General features: G+C 47.4%; 2 protein-coding genes and 1 long non-coding RNA gene across 3 annotated transcripts in view; 1 reads left to right on the forward strand and 2 right to left on the reverse strand.

The window, feature by feature from the left end:
* SH3BP1 (SH3 domain binding protein 1) overlaps positions 1-2138 on the reverse strand; it is a 35322-nt gene extending 33184 nt beyond the window's left edge. Inside the window, exon 1 of the mRNA XM_083400743.1 lies at positions 1446-2138. Coding sequence (XP_083256869.1) covers positions 1446-1585 — 140 coding nt within the window. The 5' untranslated portion in view covers positions 1586-2138. The remainder of the gene's footprint in view (positions 1-1445) is intronic.
* On the forward strand, positions 1813-10623 carry LOC310658641. Its single transcript, XR_014502397.1, has 2 exons — positions 1813-1953; positions 6191-10623. It is a non-coding gene; the product is annotated as an uncharacterized lncRNA (long non-coding RNA).
* GGA1 (golgi associated, gamma adaptin ear containing, ARF binding protein 1) lies at positions 9053-27423 on the reverse strand. The gene is made up of 17 exons (XM_083400751.1): positions 26787-27423; positions 25090-25174; positions 23655-23730; positions 20830-20928; positions 20176-20299; positions 19579-19679; positions 19000-19080; positions 18192-18329; positions 17148-17229; positions 16657-16764; positions 16252-16410; positions 15629-15693; positions 14087-14262; positions 13680-13966; positions 12190-12359; positions 10942-11052; positions 9053-10681 (listed from the first exon to the last, which is right to left on the reverse strand). Exons 1-17 carry the CDS (start codon positions 26827-26829, stop codon positions 10571-10573), a joined length of 2016 nt encoding a protein of 671 aa, XP_083256877.1. The 5' UTR covers positions 26830-27423; the 3' UTR covers positions 9053-10570.
* Between the last annotated feature and the right edge of the window lie 61 nt (positions 27424-27484).

Here is a 27484-nt window from a genome sequence, read left to right on the forward strand (position 1 = left end):
ACTATTTTTCTTCACATTTGTACTCCACCCTTCCTCTGGTGAGTTGAGCATGGCATTCATGGATGTGGATTACCTCACTTTATTCTCTGTGCAGCAGGTTAGGCGTGAGTATGTATGAGTGGCCCAAGGTCACCCAAGGGGCAAATGTGGCTGAGAACTCAGATCTCACCCCCCAGCTGAAGTCCAGTGCTCTAGTGCCTTACATAGCTTCCTTGCGCCCATTTGCCTCAGAAATAAGCTCACCTTGTGGAGTACACACAGTCCCCTCTGATCTCAGGGACATAGCACTTGTTCCACATGCTGGCTGGGGCGGATGGGAGCGGCAGTTCAGAACATATGGAGGACACCAGGGTGGGGAAGACTAGTCTAGGGCCATAAATTTCCCTGATAATCCTGTTCCATGGTCAAGTTCTCTTTACCACTTGGCAAGAAGATACAGACAAATATGCCTGCCAGAGGGGTGCATGGGGATGGCAGGGTGATGCAGCAGAGAATAAAAGCAGGAGAGGCTGGATTGTTGACTGACCCTGAACACGTACCTGGGGCCTCAGTTCCATAGCATTTGATGCTTTGGGGTGAGGGGTTGGAGTCTCACCTGGGCTCTCATGTTCTGGTTCCTTAGTGATTTTTAAGTGGTTACAGGCACAGTTTGTTGAGTGGCCTGGTCACTAGTTATATGCTCATCTATCCTGCCACTGGTGGCCCACTGCTTGTGAAAGCGGTGGCCCTTTACTTTGGCTGTGTACTCACTTTAAGGCACGTTCAAAACACATTTCAAAGAATTCTGAGTTTGTTGAGGGTTGCTGGGAATTCCAGTTTCCCAAAAATGCAGCGCCCAGAATTTTTCTGAGGGAATTACATGTGCTTTGAATGAGTTCTGTAGGCAGCCTTATATGGAACCTGTGCCCCCCCCTCCAGATGCTGGACTACAGTTCCCATGGTTCCCTGACCTTTGGGCCATGCTGGCTGGGGTTGGTAGGAGCTGGAGCCCAATAGTATTAAGAGAAGACCATTGGTTCTTCATCCCTGACAAAGGAAGATTCAGGCAAGGGTAGGGTTGAGCTTTTTTAAGGAAAACCCAAACGTTATTGAACACACACACACCAACAATGGTTCCAGATAGTGGCATGGAAATGTGGTCGCTCTAGTCTGCTAAATAAACTTCCTTACAAACTGAATTCAGGAAAGGAGGGGGTAAGAGTTAGAATTAGCACCTGGTGGTGCTGGGACTAGAGACGAGCAAGCATGTCTCCACGCACTCAGAGCTCTCCCGCAGTCACGTTTTCAGAAGCAGCTACTGCCCAGTAAGGCACCATGTGAGCCCAACTTACAAGTTTTCATCTGGCCCACTCAGGTTCTTGTGCAAAGTCCAGAGGGCCTAACCTGTATACTGCCTAAAGGGTGGGTCCTGTCAATTATCAAGCCAAGAAGCTAGTCCTCCTTACCTTCCGCCAATGCTGGGGTGACTGAGCTGCTGCCGCATCCGATTGAACTGTCTCTTCATCATCTTGAGGGAAAGATAACGCAGTCCCACCACAACGACCAAAAACCAGCTGGGTGTTCTTTCCCTCCTCCTCTTCAGCATAAGCCACTGGCACTTGTTGCCATCAATGATTCTCTCCTCCTCCTCCTCCTCCTCCTCCTGTCAGCAGGCTTATTCCTGTCACTTCCTTGTCATTCTCTGCTCTTATTTTATTCTCTCTCTCTCTCTCTGACTTCACTCTTCTCTTCCCATTTCTACTTCCTCCTCCTCCTCCTCCTCAACCCTCACTGATTTCCTCTTGTTTCCCTTTCTTCCGATATCCTTCCCTCACAATCTTCAGTGTGTTTCTCCACCTCCTTTTCCTCCCTAAGTTTTAAGTCCTTCCCATTTCTCTCACACTTTCTCTGCAGCAACTTGCCTCTTTCTCTCTTGCCTCCGCCGCCGCCACCTCTCGCAGATGCTGAGATCAGGTAAGATCTGCTGCTGCCTCTCTCAGTTCCTGTCACCACCCCGCCAAAAGAGAAAAAAAAAAATAAAAATAACTCCAGCCAAGCCTTAAAGGGGAAATATTATTACAGCAAACATGCAACAAGGCAGAACAAGCCTTTATGCTGCAAGGGCTCGCGCTGTAGCACTTCCTACTTTCTCTCGCTGGCTCAGCTTACGCTTGACAGCGTGGGGGTGACGCTGAAATGAAGCCTGAGGTTTGGGGTGAGGAAGACGGTTGGCTGATAAAGTTGCATGAACTCAGGAGGGTGGGGGTGTAGCTTTTGCAGCAGAGGCCCAGAGAGGGTCTTTCTCAGGTTGGCCCAACCAGCATTACTGGCAAGGTGAAGTAAACAATGGATTTTGGGACAGCAAAGCTAGCAGTGTGCAACAGCTCCTGCTAGTTCAGCCCTGGGCATCATACATTACTACCTGCAATTATAAATACTAATACTCTGTCCTGCCTGTCTCTGAAGTATCTAATTGCATCCTGCACACACAATACTGCAGACCAACTTCTTAAGACTGTGTGCTCTTCCATAAAACACGTGCAACGTTCAACATCAATTTCCAGAGGAGCAATTTCCTTTCCTGGAGCAAAAGAAACTGCAATGTGAAATTGCTGAATTATAACACATGTAGCCTTTGGAATGCACAAGGGTCATTTTTCCACATTACTACACAGTGGTTTGGAACTGTACACACCTTCACATGATTTCATTTACCATCTGTGTTGTCTGTGCCCATAAGTGGGAATGTTTTCACCTGCAACAGTGTTCTCTATTCCCCTCCCCTCAAATAGCATCTCCATAGCTTCCTTGCCTTAAAAAACAAAACGTTTTGCACATTTTGTTTCCGAAAGAGAGGGGCTGAAAACTGGTGTGTTTCTGCATATATATCACAGAATGCAGAAGATCTACAGTCGTACCTTGGTTCTCGAACAGAATGTGCTTCGGGAGTCTGTCTGACTCCTAAAACCATTAAAAAAACCATGGTGTGGCTTCTGATAGGCTGCAGGAACATCCTGCAGCCAATTGGAAGCCGCACCAGATGTTCGGCTTCTGAAAATCATTTGAAAACCAGAAGACTCACTTCTGGGTTTCGATCGTTTGGGAGCCGATTTTTTCGGGAGCCAAGGCATTTGAGATCCAAGGTATGACTACATTGTTATACAGAGGTGACTTAAATCACTGTGCGGCTTCCTATTTTGCCTGTTTCATTCATACCCAACTTAAGCATGGTAAGGAGGAATGGCCCAGCCCTGGGAAACCTCTGCGCATGTATGTAGGCGGGAAACTCTTGAGAAGAACATTCTTAGGACTAAACGGGTTATAATTGTTCCAGCAGAAGGCACTTTATATTTATTTCTTTTTATTTCTTACATGTATATACAATGGTACTTTGGTTTAAGAACAGCTTAGTTTATGAACAACTTGGATTAAGAACGCTGCAAACCCAGAAGTAGGTGTTTTGGTTTGTGAACTTTGCCTTGGAAGCAGAACATGTTGAGTGTGTTCCATTTGTAAATCGAGTCCCCCGCTGCTATGGGAAAGCACGCCTTGGTTTAAGAATGCTTTGGTTTAAGAACAGACTTCCAGAACAGATTAAGTTCGTAAACCAAGGTACCACTGTACCACCTTTCCCTTCAAGGAGCTTAAGGTGGGATAAATGGTTTGCCCGTCACAATTTTATCCTCACAACCACCCTGTGAGGCTGAGAGACAGTGGCTAGCCCAGCACCACCCAGCACCACCCAGTGTGCTTCATGTTTGGGTTGGGATCCAAACCCTGGTTTCCCAGGTCCTAGTCCAACACTCTAACCAATACTCCACAGTGACTCTATTGACAATATGGGGATTGTGTCATGTTTCCAGGATTCTGAAAAGGTGCTTGGCACCCAGCGTTGAATGCCTATTATCACGTAGTGTGCACACACCTTTAAATGGTAATGTGCATTCGTTCAAAATGTGGGAAGCCAGCCCTGATGCATTCAGGGACCATCTTGCTCCTTATGCTGAGTGGAGTCCTGGGCAGCTGCCCCAAAGTCCGGACATCACTGCCTCAAACAACCCCCCCCCCCCAAATTATTGGACACCTATTGCTTTGTTCAGGGACGCGGCTGGTGCTGTGGATTAAACCACAGAGCCTAGGACTTGCCAATCAGAAGGTCGGCGGTTCGAATCCCCGTGACGGGGTGAGCTCCCGTTGCTCGGTCCCTGCTCCTGCCAACCTAGCAGTTCGAAAGCACATCAAAGTGCAAGTAGATAAATAGGTACTGCTCTGGTGGGAAAATAAACGGCGTTTCCATGCGCTGCTCTGGTTTGCCAGAAGTGGCTTAGTCATGCTGGCCACATGACCCGGAAGCTATACGCCGGCTCCCTTGGCCAATAAAGCGAGATGAGCGCCGCAACCCCAGAGGCGGCCACGACTGGGCCTGATGGTCAGGGGTCCCTTTACCTTTATTGCTTTGTTCATCGAGGCAGTTTACATGATCGTTTGGGAGCTGGACCACAGCCACGTGGTGTAATGAGATCTGGAGCGATGATGCTGGGAGCAGTGCTCAACGAGGTGACATTAAGCCATCTGAAATGTGCAGTAACCTTCTTAGGCACACCCTGGATGGAAATGACTGTTGTGTTCTAAACCCCCAACACCCCCCCCCCCAAAAAAAACCTCTGTCAGCAACCTCTCAATTTGCAGCCGTTTGCAAGCCAATCGTTGCAGAGAAAGCCCAGGCAGGCAAAGAATTATAGGGGACAAAGTGCATGAAGTTACTGAGAAGTGGGAAAATTAAGGTGAGGAAGTGGTCAGGGTGAGCACATCAGAGATAAAGTTCTATAATTGTAAATGAGAAAGGAAAGGAGGAAAGAACTGCCTCAGGCCGGCTACAAAAAAGGTTGCATTCTCACAGCTGCTAAATTTATCTATTAGCTGGGCTAGGTTAGAACTGCTATCAGTGTTTTGTTTTCGTCTTGTACAGATTACTGGTACCCTTCTGTTGAACTAGGGGCTATGCAGGCTTTGAGGTTACCTAGTTACCTTTATCAAGCACACATGAATTGATGGCCTAAATTATTCAGTCATTATGATTATTATTAAGCTTTAAGGGCAAGGATCGAGAGCCTGTAGCCCTCCAGCACTCAGTTTCTGGGGCTTAGTCTTGATTCTCTCCAGTCACATATATTTCCTGTAGCAATTCTACCACAAAGTATAAACTACTACTACTACTACTACTACTACTATGACCACTTCATTGCACATACTTTGGCAAAAGCCCCTATGCTGCAGCTGAGCACTCAAATTTTAGATTCATTGCAGGCGTGCATATAGAATGCAGCCAGCATCAGCTGATATGTTCGACACAGAGACAAGATGGAAAGTAGTGTCGCCTGTGATGTAAAGGGGCTGCTGAAGTTAAATTTATTACTCAACAGGCTGTAATGGACAGAGCCTGGAGCCAATTTTCCTCCTGCTCCCCATGAACTGCAGCTGGGCTGTTCCAAAGTGCTTGCCCCTCTTGTTGGCATGGTGAGCGTTAAAAGTCCCCAAACCCTATAGTTATAATTTGTGTGTTACCATTGGATTTTATTTTGATTTTAATCTGCATTTTAATTGTTTGATTTTATGTTTTTATGTTTTTATGTTTTTTATGTTTTTAACGTATTGTATATCTTGGTTAGCCGCCCTGAGCCCAGTCCTGGCCGGGGAGGGCGGGGTATAAATAAAATTTATTATAATCATCGGGACGCGGGTGGCGCTGTGGGTAAAACCTCAGTGCCTAGGACTTGCTGATCGTATGGTCGGCGGTTCAAATCCCCGCGGCGGGGTGAGCTCCCATCGTTCGGTCCCAGCTCCTGCCCACCTAGCAGTTCGAAAGCATCCCTAAGTGCAAGTAGATAAATAGGTACCGCTTTATAGGGGGAAGGTAAACAGCGTTTCCGTGTGCTGCGCTGGTGCTGGCTCGCCAGCTGTAGCTTTGTCACACTGGCCACGTGACCCGGAAGTGTCTTCGGACGGCGCCGGCTCCCGGCCTCTAGAGCGAGATGAGCACGCAACCCTAGAGTTGGACACGACTGGCCCGTACGGGCAGGGGTACCTTTACCTTACCTATCAATCATCATCATCAATCATCATCTCAGGTCCCCTCCCTACCCCTTTTAGTTAGGACTTCTCAGGGGCATGAATATCAAACATCATTAAAAAAAGGATCTGCTTTTCCTAGTGTGCTTCTCTTCAGGTGCTACTGCGGACCAGAGAGATCATAGAATCATCGAGTTGGAAGGAACCACGAGTATCATCTAGTCCAAGCCCCTCCCCCCCCCCGGTCATGCAGGAATCTCAATTAAAGCATTCATGACAGATGGGCATCCAGTGGGATAAGGAGGGAAGATGCCATTTAGATGCCACTTTTGGGTTCCATGGGGAGGATCAAGCTTGGCCTACTCAGGAGAGAGCAGGCCACTAGGACAGAAACGGGATCGAAGCCCCAACAAAATAAACAAGCACAGAATTTATTGTTGTGGGACTGTGCCTACCATCTCAGACGCTGCAATGCAGATAGAAGAACTGCCTACATGTTACGTCTATTACAGAGGAAGCTGGAAACAACCTTCCTGATTCTTATCTGGACATATCAATGCTCAGTGACTTATCCTTAATGCCACTGCTGTAGTCCATCACACCACGATTCCTCATCACTTGGAGAAGCCACACAAGTCATTTCTTTAGGCTCCTTTGGGAGGAAGGTTGAAATAATAATAAACACTGCAAAAAAAATGAATGACCATAATAAATTACTACTACTACTATTACTACAAATGATGATTAATTTCCAGCTTCCTTTTTTTGTAAACCAACCTGTTTCTACTAAGATATGTGTGGGAAGTCTACCTTACTGCAGAGGATTCAAGCTGTCAATAGTAGTGCCATTTTGCTTAGAGGGTTGTTGCAAGGAATGGAACGCGAGATTTGTGCTCTCTAGAGACTGCAGCTGATTTTGGACTCTTTTTTAAAGAGAGTTTGCAAGACAAGATCTTCAAGACAGCTCCTAAGCTGGAGATGGGAGCAGTATTATGTTCCCAAACAAGACATCCAGCTGCACGCTGTTAAGTAGCTACCTTCTGGCCTCCACAACCACTGCTGAATCCAGCTCTGCGACACACAGCAGCAATTATTGCTGCAGAGGCCTCTGCAAAAGGAGTGGGAAGTGGGGAAGAAGAGGAAGTGTGAGCTCTGCACACAGCAGACCCAGCCACAAACGACAAGCCCACAAGTTTGAGCTGAGACCAAGCTTGCCGGCAGGAGGAAGAGGTGACATTTTCCAGAGTTAATGCCTTGGTTAGCTTTGGTAGCAATTCCACGCCTCCACAAATGCAGAAATAGCCTGGCTCTTGAGGAGATCATCGCACCATCGCAACCCTAACAAAAACAAGGAGCCAACGGTGGTTGCCATATTCGTATCTTAATGTCATATGGATGTTCCTGGCACTGAAACAGGAATTGAGATAGAGGAACAGAAGCCGGGATGACTGGAAATGGTTGCTGGGGCTCAGAGTCCTCTAAAAAGATAAATGGCCCCTCTAATCCAGCCTTCTGACCTCACAGTGGCCAACCAGATGCTTGTAGAAAGCCAGCAGCAGCACTCCATCCACCCGTGATTGTCAGCAACTGGTATTCAGAATCATAGAACTTTAGCGTTGGAAGGGACCACAAGGGTCATCTAGTCCAACCCCCAGCAATGCAGGTATGTGGGACTCAAACCCATGACCCTGAGATTAAGAGTCCCATGCTCTACCAACAGCACCTCCAATATGGTAAGTGGACTCCAGCCATCATGGCTGGTGGCTATCAATAACCTGATCCTCCATGGATTTGTCTAATCCTCTTTTAAAGACATCCCAGTTGGTGACCATCACTACCTTTTGTGGGAGCGAATGCCGTAGTTTAACTATGTGTTGCGCCCCCCCCCCCCGTCTTCAATCTTTCAGCAACATTCAGCTTCATTGGATGTCCCTGAGTTCGAGCGTTATGAGAGGGAGAAAAACTTCTTATCTGCTTCCCCACACTTTGCATAGTCTTATACACCTCTATCATGTCCCCTTGCCTTTTTTTCTAACCTACGAAGGCCCAAAGATCATCTCCTTTCCTATAGGAGAGTTGCTTCAGCCCCTCAAGTGACTTCGGTTGCACTTCCCAGCTCTACAGGGATCCTTTTTAAGGTGAGGCAACCAGAATGTAGATTTGTACAACTACATTATATTAGCAGGGTTTTTGTTTTGCAAATGGTTCAACGTTTACATCCTGCATCAGGTCTTGGGTGCCCCTTAAGTTAAGGGTTGCATCCCCTCTAGTCAGTTTCATGACCAAATGTTCCAGGGCACAGTCATTGGAGGCATCTAAAACTTTTACCTCTTTGTCCTGACCGGAACATATGCAATTATCCAGTCTAAACAATTAAAGCACCTGAAGTCATTGATTATTGCAGCACTTCCTCGATTGCAAAACGTAAAAGAAAAAGTGGTCTCATTTTCCATTTCCGAGATGAACAGGGTTAATATTGGGGGGGGGGGTTACTAAGTGATGCACAATTTTTACTTCCAACAACTTCCGGAGTATTTCTTGAAGTCGACCATTTACAGGTGTGGAACTACAGACTGAGCTGTGCGTATTCCGTGCTTACAGATCCAAGTCTAGAATTGGGAACTGGGCGTGCATGTTAGTATCTTGAGAATTTCGACTTTTTAAAAAAGCCATTTCCTAGCCCTCAAGACAAAACATTTAGAATTAGGCAGACAGTGCTGCCAAAGCAGAGTAAAACTTCTGTGCCCTTACAACTAGGAGGGGTAGAGTAAAACAAATAAAAAACAAGCGTATTTGCATAATATAGAGCACAGAATTCAGCTTTTCTCAAAATAGTATTTTGATGGGTTTTTTTTAAAAGCACAGAGTACACACAGTAGTGACCGTGTCTAAGGTAGTGAGGATCAAGACAGGGTTAAGTGGAGAAAAGACAAAGGCCTTCAAGTGAGAGATAGGCAGAGCATGGGATCCTCGTGCCCTTCCAATCAAGTCCTGACTGATGCGCTTCAGGAAAGAAATTGTTTTATTTCCCATTAATACAGCAGATTTCACACAGAGTCTATTTTAAAGTCCTTTTCCATAGGCAGAATTTTCACCAAAAATATATATACAAGCCTGTTTCAAGAACCAAACCAAACCGAATCTAGAAAGGGGTCAAAGAGAACCCTGAAAGAGAGACCAGAAAGTAAAAGTATCCAGTCAAAGCAGAACCCCACTTCAGAAAGGCTTTCCTACCAAAAGGAGATAATTGTTGTCAGAAACAGGGACGTAAGCCCCCTGGGCAAAACATCGTTCTTCACAATCCCACCCACTGCTCTCAACCGTAAAGCTCAAGTCCACCTGCCGAGGAGCAGCCTGTTCAGTAACTTGCTGAGGCCTCACTCCCACTCAGGCTTGAGGAGAACTCAAGTCAGTCAGAGTGGGTGCTTCCTAGCCCAAATCCTGTGAGCACACCGGTTGGTGGGCGGGAGAAGAGGGGCAGCATCAGCTGGCAAAGGTCTGTGGGGAACCAGACATTGTTATGGCAACTCTTTCCTCCTCAGCGCCCTCCTCCCGAGTACCAGGCCTGTGCCATATTTAGCTGTGAAATGCAGGAGCTCCACAGTTCCACCCAGGCAATATAGTGGGCCCCTCTTCACCCTGTAGGCAGCCTCTTGGTATTGACGGCTTCCTCTCCCAGAAAGGAGAGGAGAGTGTGGACTACGACCCCTCCCTTGCAGCTGCACAACAGGCCACAACAACCAACCCTTTGAACGTAAGGCATAATAGACGAGGCACACTACCCGCTTTCCTCCTCGCCCATCCCATTAGCTGAGTCAGACTCGGCTCACTGGTGGCTCATTCAGCATGGGGAGCATTAGCCCACGGCCATGATCCAGCCCAGGGTGAAGGAAAGGCCTCGTGAGCAAAACAGACCCAAACACCCTCCTGTTGTGTCAAGGCTGTTTTGCCAGCAGAGTCGTGAACAGGCGCCAACAACTAGGCCTCCGGTGGCAAAACGGTGGTGCCTTTTGCCCCATCTGAGACCCCAGCCCAGCTTCGTGTTGCGACACAGGGAAGCAGAGCGAGGGGCATCGCTCCCAAGTCTCAAGCTTGTGTGTGGACAGGGTGGAGTGTGAAAAGAGCTGAAGGTTGGGAAGGGGGGAGTCAGGTCCAACATAACCTTAAGCAGGAAAGGGGAGGGGAAACGGTCCCAGGAGTCTCTCCCCGGACTTCTCGGAGCTGATCGTGACTGCCCTCTTCCGTGGGGAGAACAGCAAGAGCCGGGAGAGCAAGGGGAGAGGAGGGGGCTCAGAAACCAAGTTAGAAGAACGGAGAACAACTCACTCAGCCAGCCCTGCCCCCACCAACCCCAGCAGGCCTCCCCTCGGCCCACTGTCCTCCACACACAGCCTACGGCCAGCTGCCAGCCATTCCAGTCTGAGAGCTTGGGCTGAGGGCCAGCCAGCTCTGGGAAAGCTCTTGTCCTAGAGGCGGCAGGATCCTTTGAAGCCAGCCAGATGCAGTGCAGCGGCGGCAGCAACTAAAGGTCGCCCCATGACTCTGGAGGGGGGAACTGGTCCACGTCGCCCATTTCATTGTAGGTTCGGTCGGCCATGGTGAAGGTCAGCTTGTATCGTAGTCTTACTTTCTCCTGGACAGAGGGAAAGATGAGCAACAGGTGAGGTTTCCCTTCTTATGGGGCGCCTCTTGCGCTCAAGGGGTCGTGCTTGAGGGTTTCCTATAGGCAATCTGGGAAATAGGTGGCGGACTCGAAGCGCAGCTGCACTGGTCCCGCAGGGCTCTTAATAAAGGAGGGAGGGGGAAGCAAAAATGCTGGCAGGGCATTAGCAGCTTGACGCTGATAGGACAAGAAATGCCGCCCACCCTATCCCTCTGCTGAGGTGCCATTACCTTCTGTGGGTTAGCAAGCAAGAGGACCTGGGTGATTGCAGTGGGGGGCACAATAGGGTTGAATGCCGGGAGCTCTGTCCCCGAGGGTGGCTGCAGCTTCACTTTCATCACCTACAGAAACGAGAGTGCATTAGGAGGATTCAGTGACTGACCTGAAGCTGTCAAAGAGCACAAACTGGAGAATCTCATAAACCTGCTTCTAAGCAGCCAAGATGGAAAGATCACCTGGTTAGAGTCTTCCACGTCCCGTCTCCATCTACTCTGCTGTGAAAACAGCTCCCCCTAGTGCCAGAACCTTGATTTAATGCAATAATCTGGGTGCTTTGGGCTCAGGATTTAAGAAACCTGGCTCTTTCTTTTTCACAGTGGACGGCAGGAAATGTAAACTGGACTAATACTTTTCCCGATCTTTGACTGTTTTAGGGGGCAGGGTCCTCACATTTGGTGTTCCAAATACAGCTAATCTTTACAGTACAAGTGCCAATATACAACTGAGTACATAGAGTCATAGAACTGTACAGTTGCAAGAGACACAACCCCCTGCAATGCAAAGAATCTTTTTGCCCAATGTGGGTCTCAGACCCAGAAACCCTTGAGATGATGCTGGACTACAATTTCCTGCCATCCGCATTCCTGACCACTGGCCATGCTGGCTGAGGGTGATGGGAACTGAAGCCCAATGCTGGTCCCACACCGCTGGCATGGGGATTGGCAGCAAATGACCGCTGGGCCAAAATTTGAAATCGTCTTGTATAAAACAGACCACTGGCAGACAAAGCCCATGGACATCTTTTTTCAACTAGCAGCAGGACTCCAAGGTCTCAGGCAGGATCTTCCCTGTTTTAGCTCTGATATTTCAAGATCCTTTTAACAGGAGATGCCAGGGGAATGAACCTGAGACCTTCTGAAAATAAAGCATGGTTATTACCACAGAGCTACACCGCCCCCCACTCCTAAGTTATCAAAAACGGAGGCAAGAGGAACGTATGAAGATTGCACAGGTAGTGTTCATGGGGCCCTGGGAAGGGTTGCAGGCCTGCTGTCTTCCTCCACCTTCTCAAAGCAGTGTGGAGTAGCGGTTAGTGTGTTGCACTAGAACCTGTTTATAATAAGAGTTGCTTTTTAAATTGCCTTTAGTGATATTTATCTGTGGTTTTGGCTGCATCTTTTTTAATTCATGCTGTGAGTTGCTTTGCATCCTGCACTGAAAGAAAGTCAGGATATGAATGAAGTAAGTCAATAAAATACCTTGGGGACGGCAGACTGAAAGATGATGTTCCTAATGGGCAAGGGGGCTGTGCTGAGCATGGAGATGACCACTACTAGCACATCAGGCCGGTCAGGCAGAGAGTCCTTGGCAAAGTGGAAAAGGACGCGGAATCCATGCTGGTCATACACTGTCACCGGCAGGATGTTGCCTGGAGCAAAGACATACCAGGAGAACCACAGAAGAGAGAGGATTGGTTCATTCCGCAGAGGCAAACAATTCACTCGCTGGCTAAACGCAATTACATGTTGGACATTATAACATTTGAATCATAGAACTGTAGAGTTGGAAGGGACCCCAAGGCTCTTCTAGTCCATCCCCCTGCAATGCAGGAATTCTGCCCAGTTGTCCCTGGGTGGGCTCAAGCCACCAACCTTCTGGTTAGCTGCCAGACACACTGACCCATTGTGCTGCCACAGGCGCCCTCTGGAGCCCAAGCAAGGCTGAGAACAGCTTGTAACTCAATCTCCTTTTTTAATGCTGTTCAAGTTAATAGCACATCCTTTCTCAGATGCAGCAAAGGCTGGCAACAACAGGTTTGTAAAGAGGCAAAGACACGTCAATTTCAATACTGAAAAGCAGATCATAAGTCCTTCCCCACAGTCTCCTCCCAGCCAGGGCCGTCTTTACCCTGGGGTGCAAGGGGTGCAGGGCGCCCAGGTGCCGAATTCTGGGGGGCACCAGGCGCCCGCCACTGGAGCCGCCTAAGCTCTTAACTATTTACCTGTTACGAAATAATAAATAATTTTGAGCAAGCTAGAAAAACAAAATACATATACACCTAGGTATTACTGAAATGTATACCTACTGTTTCACTAAAGGACTTTCAACTTTGTGCGCTCATTCACTAAAGACACGTTGTGCTAGCTGCGGTGCTTATCATTCACAGCGGCGGTGCTTGTTAGACTCAATGATGGCGCTTGTCATTCACAACAGTGCCGTGCATGTGAAATGAACTCTTACATCAAAATATTATGTTCCACATTGTATTGAGCTGCTGTGCAGCGGCACCTTTGACACGACTATTTCGCTAAACTAAATTTGGGGGCGCTGGGCAGATCTTTGCACCCTGGCGGCAAATATGCTAAAGACGGCCCTGCTCCCAGCTAACACTTAGCCTCTAAAAGTCGGGGCAAGTGAAGATGCTTCTCAACAGGTGCAGAAGACCTTCTTGGGCTGAGACTTATTTACAAGAAGGGTTTCAACACATGGCGGCCTCCTGCATATGTGCTCTTTCCTACCAGTCCATCAGAGAGCTGAGAAGAACTAGGAGAGCCACCACCCTGAATCCTGGAGTCCAACACCTTGCTGGGAGGTAAGATTCATCAACCCACCCTGGCGAAGATCAAGCCCCTTCCACCCATCTGAGAGAAAAGGTGCTTGCAGAATGAATAGCCCCAAGTATCTCAAGCAGCTGAGCCAAGCCACCTGTCCCAGGGTAAGGCCACCCTCCACCTCTGCCCAGACTCACTTGGTTTGATGGATTCCAGAGGCACCGTGACGTTTGTCAGCGAGATTTCCAGGGGGGATGTGGAAGCAGGGAGACCCGCTGTGGGGAGCGTGGCTCCAGAAGGTGTTGGGGGCCCCCGAGGGACTGCGGCAGGTGCTGGCTGCTCGGAGGACAGGGGCAAGGGGGCAGGAGGGTTTGAAGAGAGGCTCGGGAAGAGAGGCAGGGCGCTGCTGGTGCTCACAGCTGGGCTGGAAGTGCTCTTGTTTTGGAGGTCGCGCAGTGTCAACCGTGGCAGGGGCTGCTTCTCCCTGCAAAGTGGGCAAGAGAGACACAAGCTGTTGAGAGGAGGAGCAGGAAGGCGGGCTTCCACTTCAGCCAGAAGCTGCTCTCCCTCCTCGCAGCCGGCCCTTCCCCACCTTGCTTCCTACCATCTGACTTGCAGAGACTCTGGGGGAAGAGACTGTTGCATCAAAGTCTTGCCCAGCAGATCCAGGTCAGCCATGCCACTGGCAGCAGGAGGTGTCGTAGCAGGTGGTCCAGCATCAGCTTTCCCCGCTGGGGTGGGTGGGACTGGGGGCGCGCCAAGTTCAGGGCTGTCAGAAGACTGCAGTGGAAAGAGAAGAACTAACAGCAATGCAACCAAGAGCAAGCAAACTGAAGCAAAACCCCTTGGCAGGGAGATCAGCAATACAGTGGTGCCTCGCAAGACGAAATTAATTCGTTCCACGAGTCTCTTCGTCTAGCAGTTTTTTCGTCTTGCGAAGCAAGCCCATTAGCGGATTAGCGCTATTAGCAGCTATTAAAGGCTTAAGGGATTAGTGGATTAGCTGCTAAAAGGCTATTAGCGGTTTAGCGGCTTAGAAAAAGGGGGTGGGGAGCGAAAAAAAATCTCAAGACTCGCAAGACGTTTTCGTCTTGCGAAGCAAGCCCATAGGGAAATTCATCCTGCGAAGCGCATCGAAAAACGGAAAACCCTTTCGTCTAGCAGGTTTTCCGTCTTGCGAGGCATTCGTCTTGCGGGGTACCACTGTATTACCACCCAGTACAAAGAACACAGTTCAATACATGGCCTTCAACACACGATGACAGCTCTGGCAAACTACTGTGATCCTGCTTCAGAACACAGCTGGAAGGACTGCAGTGGTTTGCAAGTTTGTACATTTCCACAGAGCAGACTTGCACAAGCCCCACACTGAGAGCACCACTCAAGGAATGATGGGGGTGATGGGAATGTTATTACTACAAGGTTTGGCGCTGAGGCATGAAGCTAAAAAGGGGGTCCCATACATACCAACAATGCAGCAGTCAGAGATTAATGTGCACTCTCAAGCAATAGAGGGAAATGCCTGTTCACCTACAAAAATAAGAGGCAACTCTCCACTTGCTGGAGACTTAGCCTTCATATGGTGAAGGGAAGCTGCAGCCTCAAGCTACTTCAATCCTTTTCTCTCCACTCCAAGAAAGCAGGACTTCCCCTTCCTCTCACAAAGACCACTAGGAGCAGGGAGATTGGTTTTCATGTGTAATGGAGCTTTGTTCTAGTCCGACTGAAAGTCCCCCCCCCCTCCCAGTTGAAGAGCCAACATCCTGAAGTGGTAGTAGATGATGAGAACTACCTCAGAATTTACAGCATTTCCTTCATACGTTACTTCTACATAGAAACCTCATGCACACACAGATTGCCATATTCAATGATTATATGTTTCCCCACCACCAGCCCTTGTACACATGCTGTGGGAATATAATCAGTTTCAGTTCTTCAGAATATACACTCCAAACAAAAATACAAGCATACAATCTTCATGTGCAGGTTTCATAGGACACATTCAACGGAGAAAATGAGGGCCTTACAGCTGACCTTCTTTCCTCTTGAAAAACCTGCAGCATCAGCTGCAGTTCTTCTCCCATCCCAAAAGGGTTCTGAATTCTCTCAAAAGGAAATTAATATTTTCTAAAAACCAAGCCCTTACCTGAAAATTGTTCCAGCCGCTGTTATCTGTACCCTGGGCTGAGGGAGTTGCTGGATCATTAAGCCCTAGAGAGAAGAAAAAGATAAAGGAGATGCCATAATGGAGAATCCAAAGAGCGTAGGACCAGGCAGAGGTTTGTAAACTGTATCTTGCCTTTGGAACACCCTTCCAGGGAAGGCCACCTCTCATCTTCCTTAATGGCCTTCTGCAAACAGGTAGAGCCTTCCTTGGGCTCTGAGTTGCTCTCTTACAGAACAGTGGTGGTGGGTGGGTGTGTTTTTAAAGATTACTGTTGTGTTCTGTTATTTCCTGCTCCTGTTTCACTGTTCCCTTGCAATAGTTGCTTTAGATTGTTAATATGTGGCTTTTGTCCTTGTCTTTAAAGGTGTTGAGCTCTATGGAGGGCAGAAGGGGTAGTGTTTTAAATAAATATGTACAGCAAAGAAACTGGAGAGGGAAGTCCTCCCCTACTCCCACCAGGTTTGGTGGGGAAACTAACCAGCTTCCCGCTTACAGTTCATGATCACAAACATCTTCCCGTTTTGCCCAGCCCCATTCCGCTTACTCCTTGAACGCCAGACACTTTCCATTTCCAAGCGGCTTCAGCGTTTCCCTGGACTCACCTAATGACATGAGCTCGTCATCCAGCAGAGAGACGGAGCTGGTCTGCTCTGGCACAGAAGTTGCTGAGCCGCCACTTGAGAAGCTTGGTAAGGCTGGGTAGGAGGGGCTTGTGGTTGGCATGTCGAGTCCGGATAGATCCAGAAGTGCTGAAGTGCTGCCTGTGAGAAGAGGCAAGCAAGTCAACTATGCTAGTTAGATGCTTGTTCCACAATCCCCCGTTTCCTATATTTTCTGCTCAACTGACCCAGCCCTATTGCCAAGACCTTCCTCCTTCCACTTCCTTAATTGCAAGTTTGGATGCCCAACCAATTTCACTCGGCAATATTTCGTGGTCAGGGTCTTGCTTTGGAAAGGACAAAGCAAAACCTTCCCTTTAGGGCAGTCCGTTCCTCGGGCTTCCTTACCTGGGAGACAACCAGCCGCAGTCTCACCATTGATCTCCTCTCCTTTCACAAGCTGCTTGTACAGGTTGATCACTTGCGTCAGGTTGTCATTGGCTTGCAAAATTTCCGCTGCAACAGGAGGACAAAGATGATGATCGCAGGGTGCCCCAGCACCCCATTATTCAACAAGAACGTGTGTGAATGTTGAATCCTAAAACTTGATTTTCTGCAACAAGAATGTACTACACAGCTAAAAGTGTGTAGATGGCTATTGAGAGTTAGATTGCTATCCTGGTGGGTCTACTGATGCAATTAAAGTACAGTCTTAGCTGAAACGGTCCCAGTTATCCAGTTCTGAAATTTGGAATATTTTCTCAAGGACCTCCACCCACCCATCCAAGTAGCCTGTCCTGAACAGCTCAGCATGAGGTGGAAGTAGGGAAGGCGGGAGGTGGGAATGGGTAAGAATAGGAAGGCCCTTGTCACCATCTAAGGTGGCTGCCTGCATTTACCTAGTGCCTCATCGTTGTCCTCTGTATCACTAGCAAGCCGAAAAAGCATGGGCCTCATGCGCTCACAACGCTGGTACAGCTCCTGCAATGGGGAAAGAGTCGGTTTCATAACATGCTCTCTTGGGGTTATATACAGCAGGGATCGCAATTTGGCTCACTAGTTCGTTCCCCCCCCCCTGCCCCCAAGTCTCACACCTGCCCACACCTGATATCACAGGTGATGTCACGTGTGGGTCAGGTAGAGAAACGGCACAAGGAACACCTGGGAACCTTAAAAAATGTTTCTGGCTGCTCCTTGACAAAGGAGACATGCTATCAGTGGCAATCACTGGACTGGCCCCGGACAGCAAGCCCGGCTGAGATCAACAGTTAGAGCAAGATCCAAAGCAGGGCTTGCTTTCAGTGCAAATATTCCTTTGCACTGCCAACCTGAATTCAAGCCAGCAACGCAAAGGATCTTCCCCAGCAGGTGGATCTCAATCCAGGCCCACAAAGGAAATCTGTTACATTGGATCACCTGATGTCATTGTGACGCCAGGATTGACAGGTCCCGCCCACCTGTCAAAATGGCCTGCAAGGGTGGGGGATGGTCAGGATCTAGACCTCCAGCTGGAACCTGCTCCCCACTCCTGATATACAGTCTAAAAACGCAATTGTTTTGTATTTGGGGAGGTTTCTGAAATTCCTGTAATGATATTTACGGCTTGTGTCAATTTGAAATCATCATTAACTTCACCAAGACCAGCTGAAGGAACTACAGTTGTACCTTGGATCCTGAACACCTTGCGAGTCAAACGTTTTGGCTCCCAAACACTGCAAACCCAGAAGTGAGTGTTCCGGTTTGTGAACGTTCTTTGGAACCCAAACGTCTGACACAACTTCCATGGCTTCCGATTGGCTGCAGGAGCTTCCTGCAGCCAACCGGAAGCCGGACCTTGGTTTCCGAACGTTTTGGAAGTTGAACGGACTTCCAGAACGGATTCCGTTTGACTTCCGAGGTACCACTGTAAAAAGCTCCCACAACTAGGACAGCTCTTTTCTTACTTTCATGAGGTCCTCGCTGCTCTCGGTCGTCTCCCCTTTGCTGTAGTTATTCACCATCTCGGTCAGGAGCTTCACATTGTTGTTCACCTCCTCGATGGCGTTCACCCTCTTGGAGATCTTCTCCATTCGCTTTTGGTCCTGGAAGAAGTGGAAGGGTGAGAGCAGCCTGGGTTTCTTCCTTACCCCTCTGGAAAACTCAGAATGAGTGGCCCACTTTCTGGAATGCCACCTGGAAGGGACTCTGGTTTGGACAGTGCATTTGAGACCCTCCAGTTTTACACCACCAACACCACTGCATGCTGGGAGAATGCCACAACACCCTGGAGACTGGGGGACATTACCCAGCTGCATTATAGAGAACTATTATAGCTCCTTTTACAACAGCAAACTGTACTTCTGAAGCTCAAGAATTTCTTTCCCCCTCCACCCCTCAGCACAACAGCAAAGGACAACCTAGGAACAGGCAAAAACACACCACCCATTTTCTTGCTCTGCTCCAGCCATGTATTTTACTGCTCCTCCCCTCAACCCAATGTTGACGGAGGGACAAGAGTAGAGCTATGAAGGACCCTCCCATCTCCCCACCAGACACCTACACATCTCCAGGCAAGAGGGCTTGACACAGAATGGAATCTGGGTTCGAATCCCTGCACAGATATGCAACTCACTACCTGAACTACGTCACAGGGTTGCCGTGGGGATACGACTCGGCTCTAAGATCCCATGGAAAAGAGCAGAATGGCACACAAACGGCACAAACCTGGTTGACAGCTGGAGGTGGAAAGAGTTCTCAGTGGGGAAAGCTTACCTCCTGAACCATCTCTTTGATAAGTTTGTTGGCAGCCCGGAGGTCCTCAGGGTGGGAGCTTTTGAGCAGGCGAGCCAGCATCTGCAAAGGCACATAGATCAGAGGAAAGCAGGCCTGAGGGGCAAACAGGCTGCTCTGGGAGCATTTCTGTACCCCTGCCTTACAGCTTGTAACCACTTAGCCCAACAGCTATATACTGGGACCTGCCAGAACCCTAAGGATCCCCTAGTTTGGTAGTTCCAGGCAGGCAGCAAAAACAAGAGGTCTCTTGAACCCACCACACATGGTTGGTAGCTTACATTTATCTTGGTAGCCTGCTATAACATTCTTGTCTCTTAGCAACAAAATAGGAAATTAAGATTTTTAAAGGGAATACAGGGGGAAATTCCACCATTTTTGCGGGAGACTTTTGCCTGTTACTGCAGGGGAAACAAACTTCAGCAGGTAAGAAACTGAGAAAATTTAAAGGGGCCGATAGAGGCTCCTTCTGCACCTGGAAGTATTTCCCCCAGTGGAAAACTCTATCTTGGATGAACAAGAAAACTGAGAAAAGTTTAAAGTCATCTATTTAGTGCTTACCTTGGACTTCTCTTCATCATCAAAGATGACATTCTTTGGCCTGGGTGGAGGCAGCGGGAAGGGGGCATCGTCCGGCAACTTGGGGTCACATTTTACAATCCCTGCAAGCAAACAGCAGTTTTTACCAACTTAAAGGTCTCTGCATTTCTCATGGTTTTTGTTATGGAATAACGACGACAAGGGAATGTTCAGTTCTTAATACTATCCTTCCAGTGCTGCTGATGTGCAGTTCATGATTTTTTTAAAAATGTCAAAACGTTAACCAATATGGTGTAGTGGTTAGAAAGGGTTGGACTTGCCCCTGAGAGACCAGGGTTCAAACTCCTAATCAGTCCTAAAGCTCACTAGGTGACATTGGGCAAGTCACATTTTTTCAACCTAACCTACTTCACAGGGCTGCTGTGAAGGTGACATTTGGGGGGGGGGAGAGAACCAGGTATACCACCTTGAGTTCCCTGGAGGCAAAGTTGGGAAATAAAATGTAAAAAACAAATAAATAAAGCTTGACAAGCTACATTCTTCTGCATCAGAACACATAGCTGGGGGGGGGGGGGCAGGAAAGCCATGGATTCTCAGGGCTCAGAAAGGGTCTCTCACCTTGTTTTTTCAGCATCTGATAGGCCTCTGTAATCTTCACTTCATGGGGCAGACCCAATGTCCAACTATACAACAGCTCCAAGATCTTGGATTTCACTTTCTCTGGGGTCCGGCTTCCTAGATACTGAGGGAAACAATCACACACCCACATCAAACATGACGGGACTTAGAGGAGGAATTTATATTGGGAGAAAGGCTTGCACCATGGTCCCAGGGAGCTTTGTAACAAGCTCAAGGTGACATTTCGTGTGCTTGATTGGAGTGGAAAGTGAGGATTTACCCCTTTGCTGTATTTTGAAAGTTAAGGAGTCCAGACCAAACCATCTGTAGCTGCTGGCAGAATGGAATCTGATCTCTACTTCAGCATTCCCACAAAGGGAGAAGGGGGATTCAAAAGCCAACCTGAGGCTTTCTGTAAGCATGAGTGAGGACACAAATCAAAGGAACAAATAAAAGACATATTCTGTCAAGCAGCTCTGGATTTCCCACGCTATTGCCATAAAGCCAATGTATATCCCTAAATTGCCTTCTACTGCTCTGGAATCGAAGTCTGCTGAAAAGTCTGCATGGCGTAAAACAGCTCCTTCTTTGCTGTTTCAATGAAGCCTATGTCGCCACCCCTCTTGTTCCTGCCACACCACTGACGAGACTCACCTTGGGCGACACCACCTTGATGAGCTCGTTAAGGAAGCGGAACTTGCCTACTTCGTCATGGAAGCGTTTGCCACAGCTTTTCATACAGGCCTCCAGCACCTGTGCATGGGCAAGACAGCAGGGAGTGAGCACGGATATCTAACCCCCAGGAGGCCCTAATCCCATGCCCTGCTTCAGGGTGCAATAGAACAGAGGGCTGGGAAGCTATTTAGAACAGGGCACAAACAGCACCCTATGAAGTATACGTACCAGAAGACATCACACGTTTCTTCCCGTTTTTTTAAAAATGTACTACCTTGTTTATCATTTTGTCCTCCAGATGCCCATACTCACAGCAGTAAACCTCATCATTGTGCTTTACATTGATGTTTGGCTGAATCCAGCCAGTAAATCTACTCCAGCTATTAATAGGGTCCCTTGGAGACCTATTTTAAGCTCCCACGTGGCTCCCTGTGCAAGTTACCTTCCCTATCTCACAGGGCTGGAAATAATCAAAGGGAATCCCATCTGAACTCAATGCAGAATTGGCCACCACTTCCTGACACCTCTGGGGTACACCTCTGAGTAGGGGCTGAATCTCCTTATCCCAGGCATAGGGAACCCACGGCCCTCCAGGTGTTTGTTCCCATCATCCTTGACCACTGTTCATGCATAATGACATAACCAGTCAATGACATGTGTTGATCAATGTTTGCTGTTCCCAGAGACTCAAAAGATCCTGCCCTCCTCCGCTGCTGTGTGCACAGGTGAGTAGAATTCATTAGACACACTGAATGCTGCAAGAGTATCCTTATTAGGCACCTGATCCCATATTTCATATGTCAATAGTCAGATGAGAGTTTACTCTTTCCCAAGCTCTTATGTGCCAACTGCATTTACTCTTGCTAGAATCTGAAAGCTTATATCACATCAGCAGAAGGCTGGTCAGAGTCCCCTCAATTCATGATGCAAGATGAATGTAAGGAGTGGGGCCGGAAGAAATAACAGGGATTTTCCATTTGTGACTACAAATTTCATTTTAAATAGAACACCATTTGAGGCATTTTTATTCAGATGTTTTTAAATTGATAGTTTATGAATTTCTTTTTTAATATGATATTGCTAAGTAGCCTAATTCTTGTTTGGCAATTCATTTAGCATTTCCGCTCATTTAATTATAAGCACTTTTATTGTTCCTAACCATCTAAAGCAACTGTTTTGTGTGGATGGGGAAGAAATCCCTTATGCCATAACCGTAATGAACAATTGCCACAGGCAAGGCAAGTTCCTAGTCGTCATGGCTGTAAAGAAGCATTCAACAAGAGAAATGCAGTTTCTCAAAGGAGCTCAGATATTTTGAAAAAAAATAATCCCATGACTTCAAGGAGGTGGTATGAAGAGGAGCAGGACTAGAATAATTGGGCTTGTGAAAAAGTACTTGTCTCACTCGCTATCATGCCAAAATTACTCACTGAAGATAAAATTCAAAAGATGGGATGGTTTGTGAGACATCACAGAAGTGGAGAAAAAATATATATTGGCTGTGATTCACTTTTTCATCATGCAACTATTTACATAAGACAACTGTTTACATCTCAATAACTACGACTTAAAACAACTCTTCTACAATGCTTCAATGTGTGTCCAAGAAAAGTACCATTACTAGCCCATTGTATGCACTGTTTTCAATTTATTTACTTCTTAAATAGTCCAAGAGCCACTGTCAAGAAAATATCAGTTCAAAAAATTGAGATTGAAGTCAGGTTCCATGATGTAAAATAATGGAAGAGAATACTTAAGTCACGGATGAAAAGGCCTTCATTAGGGTGGAAAACATAACTGGCTACAAAATTTCCTAAATAATATGTAAGGGTGGGGGGATACTCTTCCACTTTATATAGGACAGTGGGAAGTGCTGTGTATGAAAGACAGTGATAGATGAGCCAAGACAAAAAACATGTGTGGCATAAGCAAATGATTTTTTTATTCACGATCTACGTTTGTCCAGCTGAGGATCAGAAATTAGCCTAGGAAATCTATTTGTTCTTAATCTCTTTGGAGGCAGTAGTGGGAGGACTGGGAAAACTCTCACTGCAATGTGAGAGTTGGTTCACTTGTTTCACTTATCTGATTTTTCATTGACATGTACATAGTGTACATAATCATCAGGTCCATTCAAGCCCCAATTCTATACTGATCCTGTGTCTAGAATTACACAAATCAGTTGTAACTTGCCAAAGTGTTTCAATGGAGGCTGTTGGCTTGAGCAAGTTTTTCACCATTCCTCTGGGCCAACACTCCCCACATCATCCCTGAACATAGCTGTCAACCTTTGCCTTTTCTTGTGAGGAATCCTATTTGGAATAAAAAAAGGGAAAAGTTGACAGCCATGTCCTTGAAATGCTGAAAACAATGGGACTAGAGTGCCTCTTCCGAAATACTGAGAATCCCATGAGAAAACAAAAGCATCTGGCAAAACTATCTGACCTGCTGCTATACAGTGGGGGGACTCATCAACCCTCCTGAGCCAACTGCCTCAGCCTTCGAATAGATTCGTGTTAAGCTTTGGCCAACTCCTGCCCAAGGCTGCATCCAAAACGTAGTTATGACACCCCAGAATGAGATATTCACACGGAAACTTCACCTCCCTCCTTCCAGCCTTTAGTCCAGGTGTGGGGAACCTTTGGCCACCAACTACAGTTGAACTAAAACTCCACAACATCCCTGACCATTGGCCATTCTTGCTAGGGCTGACTGGAGTTGTGGTTCATCAACATCGGGAGGGCCAGCCGTTCCACACGCCTGCTTTAGTTAAAACTGGCAGGAAATGGTTCACAACCTCTTACCGTAAGAGCCTGAATGGCTTCCCATTCTTGTGGAGACTGGATCTTGTGGGCTAGAAGTCGAGTGGCAAGCGGTGGGCTGAATGATAAGACACAGGAATGGTTACTGAAGGACTTGCTGCTGTGATAAAGATCTTGTTGTGAAAACACTTGGGGCAAATGGTCTGGCTTAAACTCCTGTGTGTGCTGCAGTTTGTAGGACCTGTTGGATGCCTTCTTTTACTCCCGTGTTCATTTTATTTCACAGTCCAATTAGCTCCAGCAACTTCAGCACACTTTTGATGCAGTTTGGTTTACAGCACTCTCCAGCTACAGCAGAATTGGGCTTGCAGCCAAGACACCCAGCCACTGTCTCTGCCTGTCCCTCCTAGCTCAGCTGATCCCATTAGCAGTTGTTGTTAGGCAGCCCCCAGAGGCCAGGCAGCAGCAGCATCTGAAGCAACTGAGGTTGCCTAGGTTTCTGAAATGGAATTGCCCCTGACAGATCAGCGGTTTTGGCATTTTATTGAAAGGCTTTATGTAATTTACTGTGGTTTCCCAGACCATAATTTCAAGGTCTCAGGTTTGGAAGATATGTAGCAGCAGTAATTTGAAATACATTAGAAGTAATTTGAAATAGTAGTAATTTGAGCAGATTATAGGTCAAATTTGTTTTCTGTTGCTCCAGAAGTAGGTGTAGCCAACATGGTGCCTTCTAAGTGATGCTGGACTACAAATCTCATCATCCCTTTCCATGCTGGTTGGGGTCTTAATAGTCTATCCCATGATGAATTCATAATCCTAATCCAAGACCTTAGTCAAAGACTCCAGTAACCCAAAATGGCCACACTGTGAAACCTGACTCACTACTGACAAAGAGAGGTGTGCCATGTTCCCATTTCCTTATACACTATCTGTTTATTATAGCCCACCCACACAGCACAGCAATTCTTTTTTGCAATCTGCTAAATCCCCATAGCATTTAAACAGGTTTACCCCACACAATGTATTTCTCTAACTCTGCATTCATACTGTGCCATCAAACCTTTTTAGATCTGATTTTGTGCATACCCATCCAATAAACCATGTCTTCTTTAACTAATTCCTTTTTCTATTTGTCTCTCCATCAGTCCCCAACTCCTGACTACTTCAGAAAGAAGTAGGTTCCCATTTTTAATATCTAACACCCCCCCAAATGTTATCCCAATGAGAGGAAACACAGTTTCATGTAAAATAAGAAAATGAACCAAAGTCTTAGGACATCAAGGTACAAATGAAGGGGGCGGGGATGACAAAACACAAAACCAGAAGAGCAGAAACAACAGGGTGCTGCTGCAGCCATATGCTTCTTCTGAATGCTTTTCTAGAAGCCCCTCATTTAACCAGTTATTTGGAGTGTCCACAGACAAAACAGTTAATCTGTCTATAATTTGTAGGGCAACAGATTAGGTATACTAACCCCTCTAGTTCCTTATTGAGCTGGTCACAGAAAGCATTAATGCTGTCCCATTCCAGGTCCTTGTTCAGAGGGTTGGTAGCTCTATCTGAATTGATAAAGAAAAGAAAAACTTCTGTCAAGAGCAGATCTTACCTGCAAGGGGAACAACAGTTTCCCAGAGTGGTTTTCCAACGGTATCCCACATAAGGGGAAGTTTTAAAAAAAGGCAGTTTCCTGCAAGGGTGCCACGACATACAGTGGGAATTAGGCAACTGAAAGAGGTCATAACTCAGGAAAGGAGCACATATCTTGCACGCAAAATGTCCCACGTTCAATCCCTAGCACCATTGCTTGAAAAGCTCTTTCAAAGCAGGATTAGAAAAGATGTGCGAGTGCCATCCACAGTATGACTCAATCTAGATAGCTTCATTTGATCATGAATGAGATCTGGGACTGGAGGATAGAGTGGTTCAGTCCAGCTCCTCAACTCTTGGGAAGATGACATACCCACATTTTCACCAGCTTACATTATTAAGCATCATGTAAAAAAATGAAGTGAAATGAAGCTGCATTAAGGACCAGATGCTCACCATAGCCAAAATAACTACACTGTGTTTTGTTTGTTTGTTTGTTATTTTGCTTTCATCTTGGTATAACTAATCAACAATCTTCTGGCACAAGAAGAACAACATGCCTTTTTATAATGATTTGCCAACTGCAGGCTGGGTTAATCCTAAAGCATTAATCAAGCTGCTTTGGAGAACAGAATGACACAATGATCTCAGTACGGATAGATAATAAAAGGGGCAGAAAGAAGCTCTAGAAAAGAAATACAGCTTAAAGACCAACAACCATATTGTGACAGAAGTTTTCACAGACCACAACTCACTCTCGTGTGAAATGGATGTAGACCTTCAAAGTGGATAGCCCCCAAATGAAACCTGTCCACTTCATTTTGGGGTAGATTGTTAGCTCATGCTAATGTCTCTTTCCTTGTCAATTCAAGTGCAAATTATGGGTGATATCCAATCTTACTCACACTCAAGTGCAGAACCAGGGAGATCAATGGACTTAACTTTCAAATATGACTTCACTGGGCATTGCCCATTGCCTATGTCTCTGAATGTATTTTAAGCACCCCTTACTATTTTACGACCAGAGCTGACAAGAGTGTGGTAGGAGAGGCGTCTCTTCTCTCTTTCAGTGGCTGCACACATTTTAAAGTTATGTTTTTATTATGACTTTCTTTTTTTGCACTGGATCAGATCGTTATAAGGTGTGCAATCTTTGGTGTGTGTGTGTGTGTGTGTGTGTGTGTGTGTGTAAACCGCCTTGGGTAGGTAATGTAAAAAGGCGGTTTACCAATTAGAAATGAAATGGGAAAAATAATCCTTCTAGGTGTGCTTGACTGCAGAGCAAGCCTACTGAATCCAACAGCACTTTACTTGGGGGTGCGTATTCCTGGGACACGCCTGCACATTCGCACGTTACGAACTGCGTGGGTCGGGGCAGGGGAGCAAAGCATCCCGGTGATTCGCGAGGAAACAAAAGCGAGAAGGGGGGGGGCGTCTGGGCTGCTACCTGGCCCAGAGCTTCCAAGCTCCGTTCCCCCGGTGAGCGTTAGGCCCAGGGCAACGATTCCCCTCAGGACCAGCACCTGCGGCTCCGGGTGGGGCCAGAAATCGCCGAGGGGACCCCTCCCCCCCCCCCGCACTCACTGATCCTCGACTCCAACGTCTCCGCCTCCATGCCAGGCTCCATCTGCTCCCGGCCTTCCCTCGCCGCCGCGGCCTCCCGGCTAAAGACGCGACGTCCCTGCCGCCCTCCCGCTCCGGCGGCGCGGAGCCATAGAGAAGGAACTGCTCCAGAGAACAGTCTAGAGAGTGGGCCGTTCTTGGAACTATAGACAGCCGCGGAAGTGAGAGCTAGAGCGCCCCCGGGGAGCGGGGTTTAAAAAAAAAAAGAAGCAAAGAAAAAAACAACCCCGTCCGCCGCTTCCTCCTCCGAGTCACTGAGGTTGACAGACTGCGCCTAGAACGTCCCCGAGGGCGGAAGTGAAAATGGGCACCGAGCGCGGTTGATATCCGTATGAGGAGTTTACGAGTAGCGTAAACTTCCTGGGCCGCGGCGGAAACGACGGAAGCCGGAAGCCTGGCATAAGGGCTGGGATAGTCCTAGACTAGAGAAAGGCAAACACAATGGTTTTCAAGTTTCATCTCTATGGTACAACGCGGAAGCCGCTGACGGGATATCATAGAAGAATCACGCCTGGGCCTAGAACGTCTCAAGCTATGCGTCTATGATTTGCTACCGCTTGTGTCAAGGTGGTTGGCGGCCTTTGATTGGAGCGCGAAGGCTTCTGCGAGGGAGACGGGAAGGGCGGGGCGGGGGAGATGTAGGGAGTAACTTCCGCTCT

This window comes from Podarcis tiliguerta (genome assembly GCF_965153285.1).
Source record: "Podarcis tiliguerta genome assembly, chromosome: 10".
NCBI lineage: Eukaryota > Metazoa > Chordata > Lepidosauria > Squamata > Lacertidae > Podarcis > Podarcis tiliguerta.

Excerpts from the sequence above, each read along its gene's own strand:
- GGA1 (XM_083400751.1), bottom strand. The coding sequence starts at position 26,829 with ATGGAGCCTGGCATGGAGGCGGAGACGTTGGAGTCGAGGATCA. Across the intron at positions 16,765-17,147 it reads GGACAACGATGAGGCACTAG|CGGAAATTTTGCAAGCCAAT; the intron begins GTAAATGCAGGC and ends CTCCTGTTGCAG. Across the intron at positions 14,263-15,628 it reads GCGGCTGGAACAATTTTCAG|TCTTCTGACAGCCCTGAACT; the intron begins GTAAGGGCTTGG and ends TTTCCACTGCAG.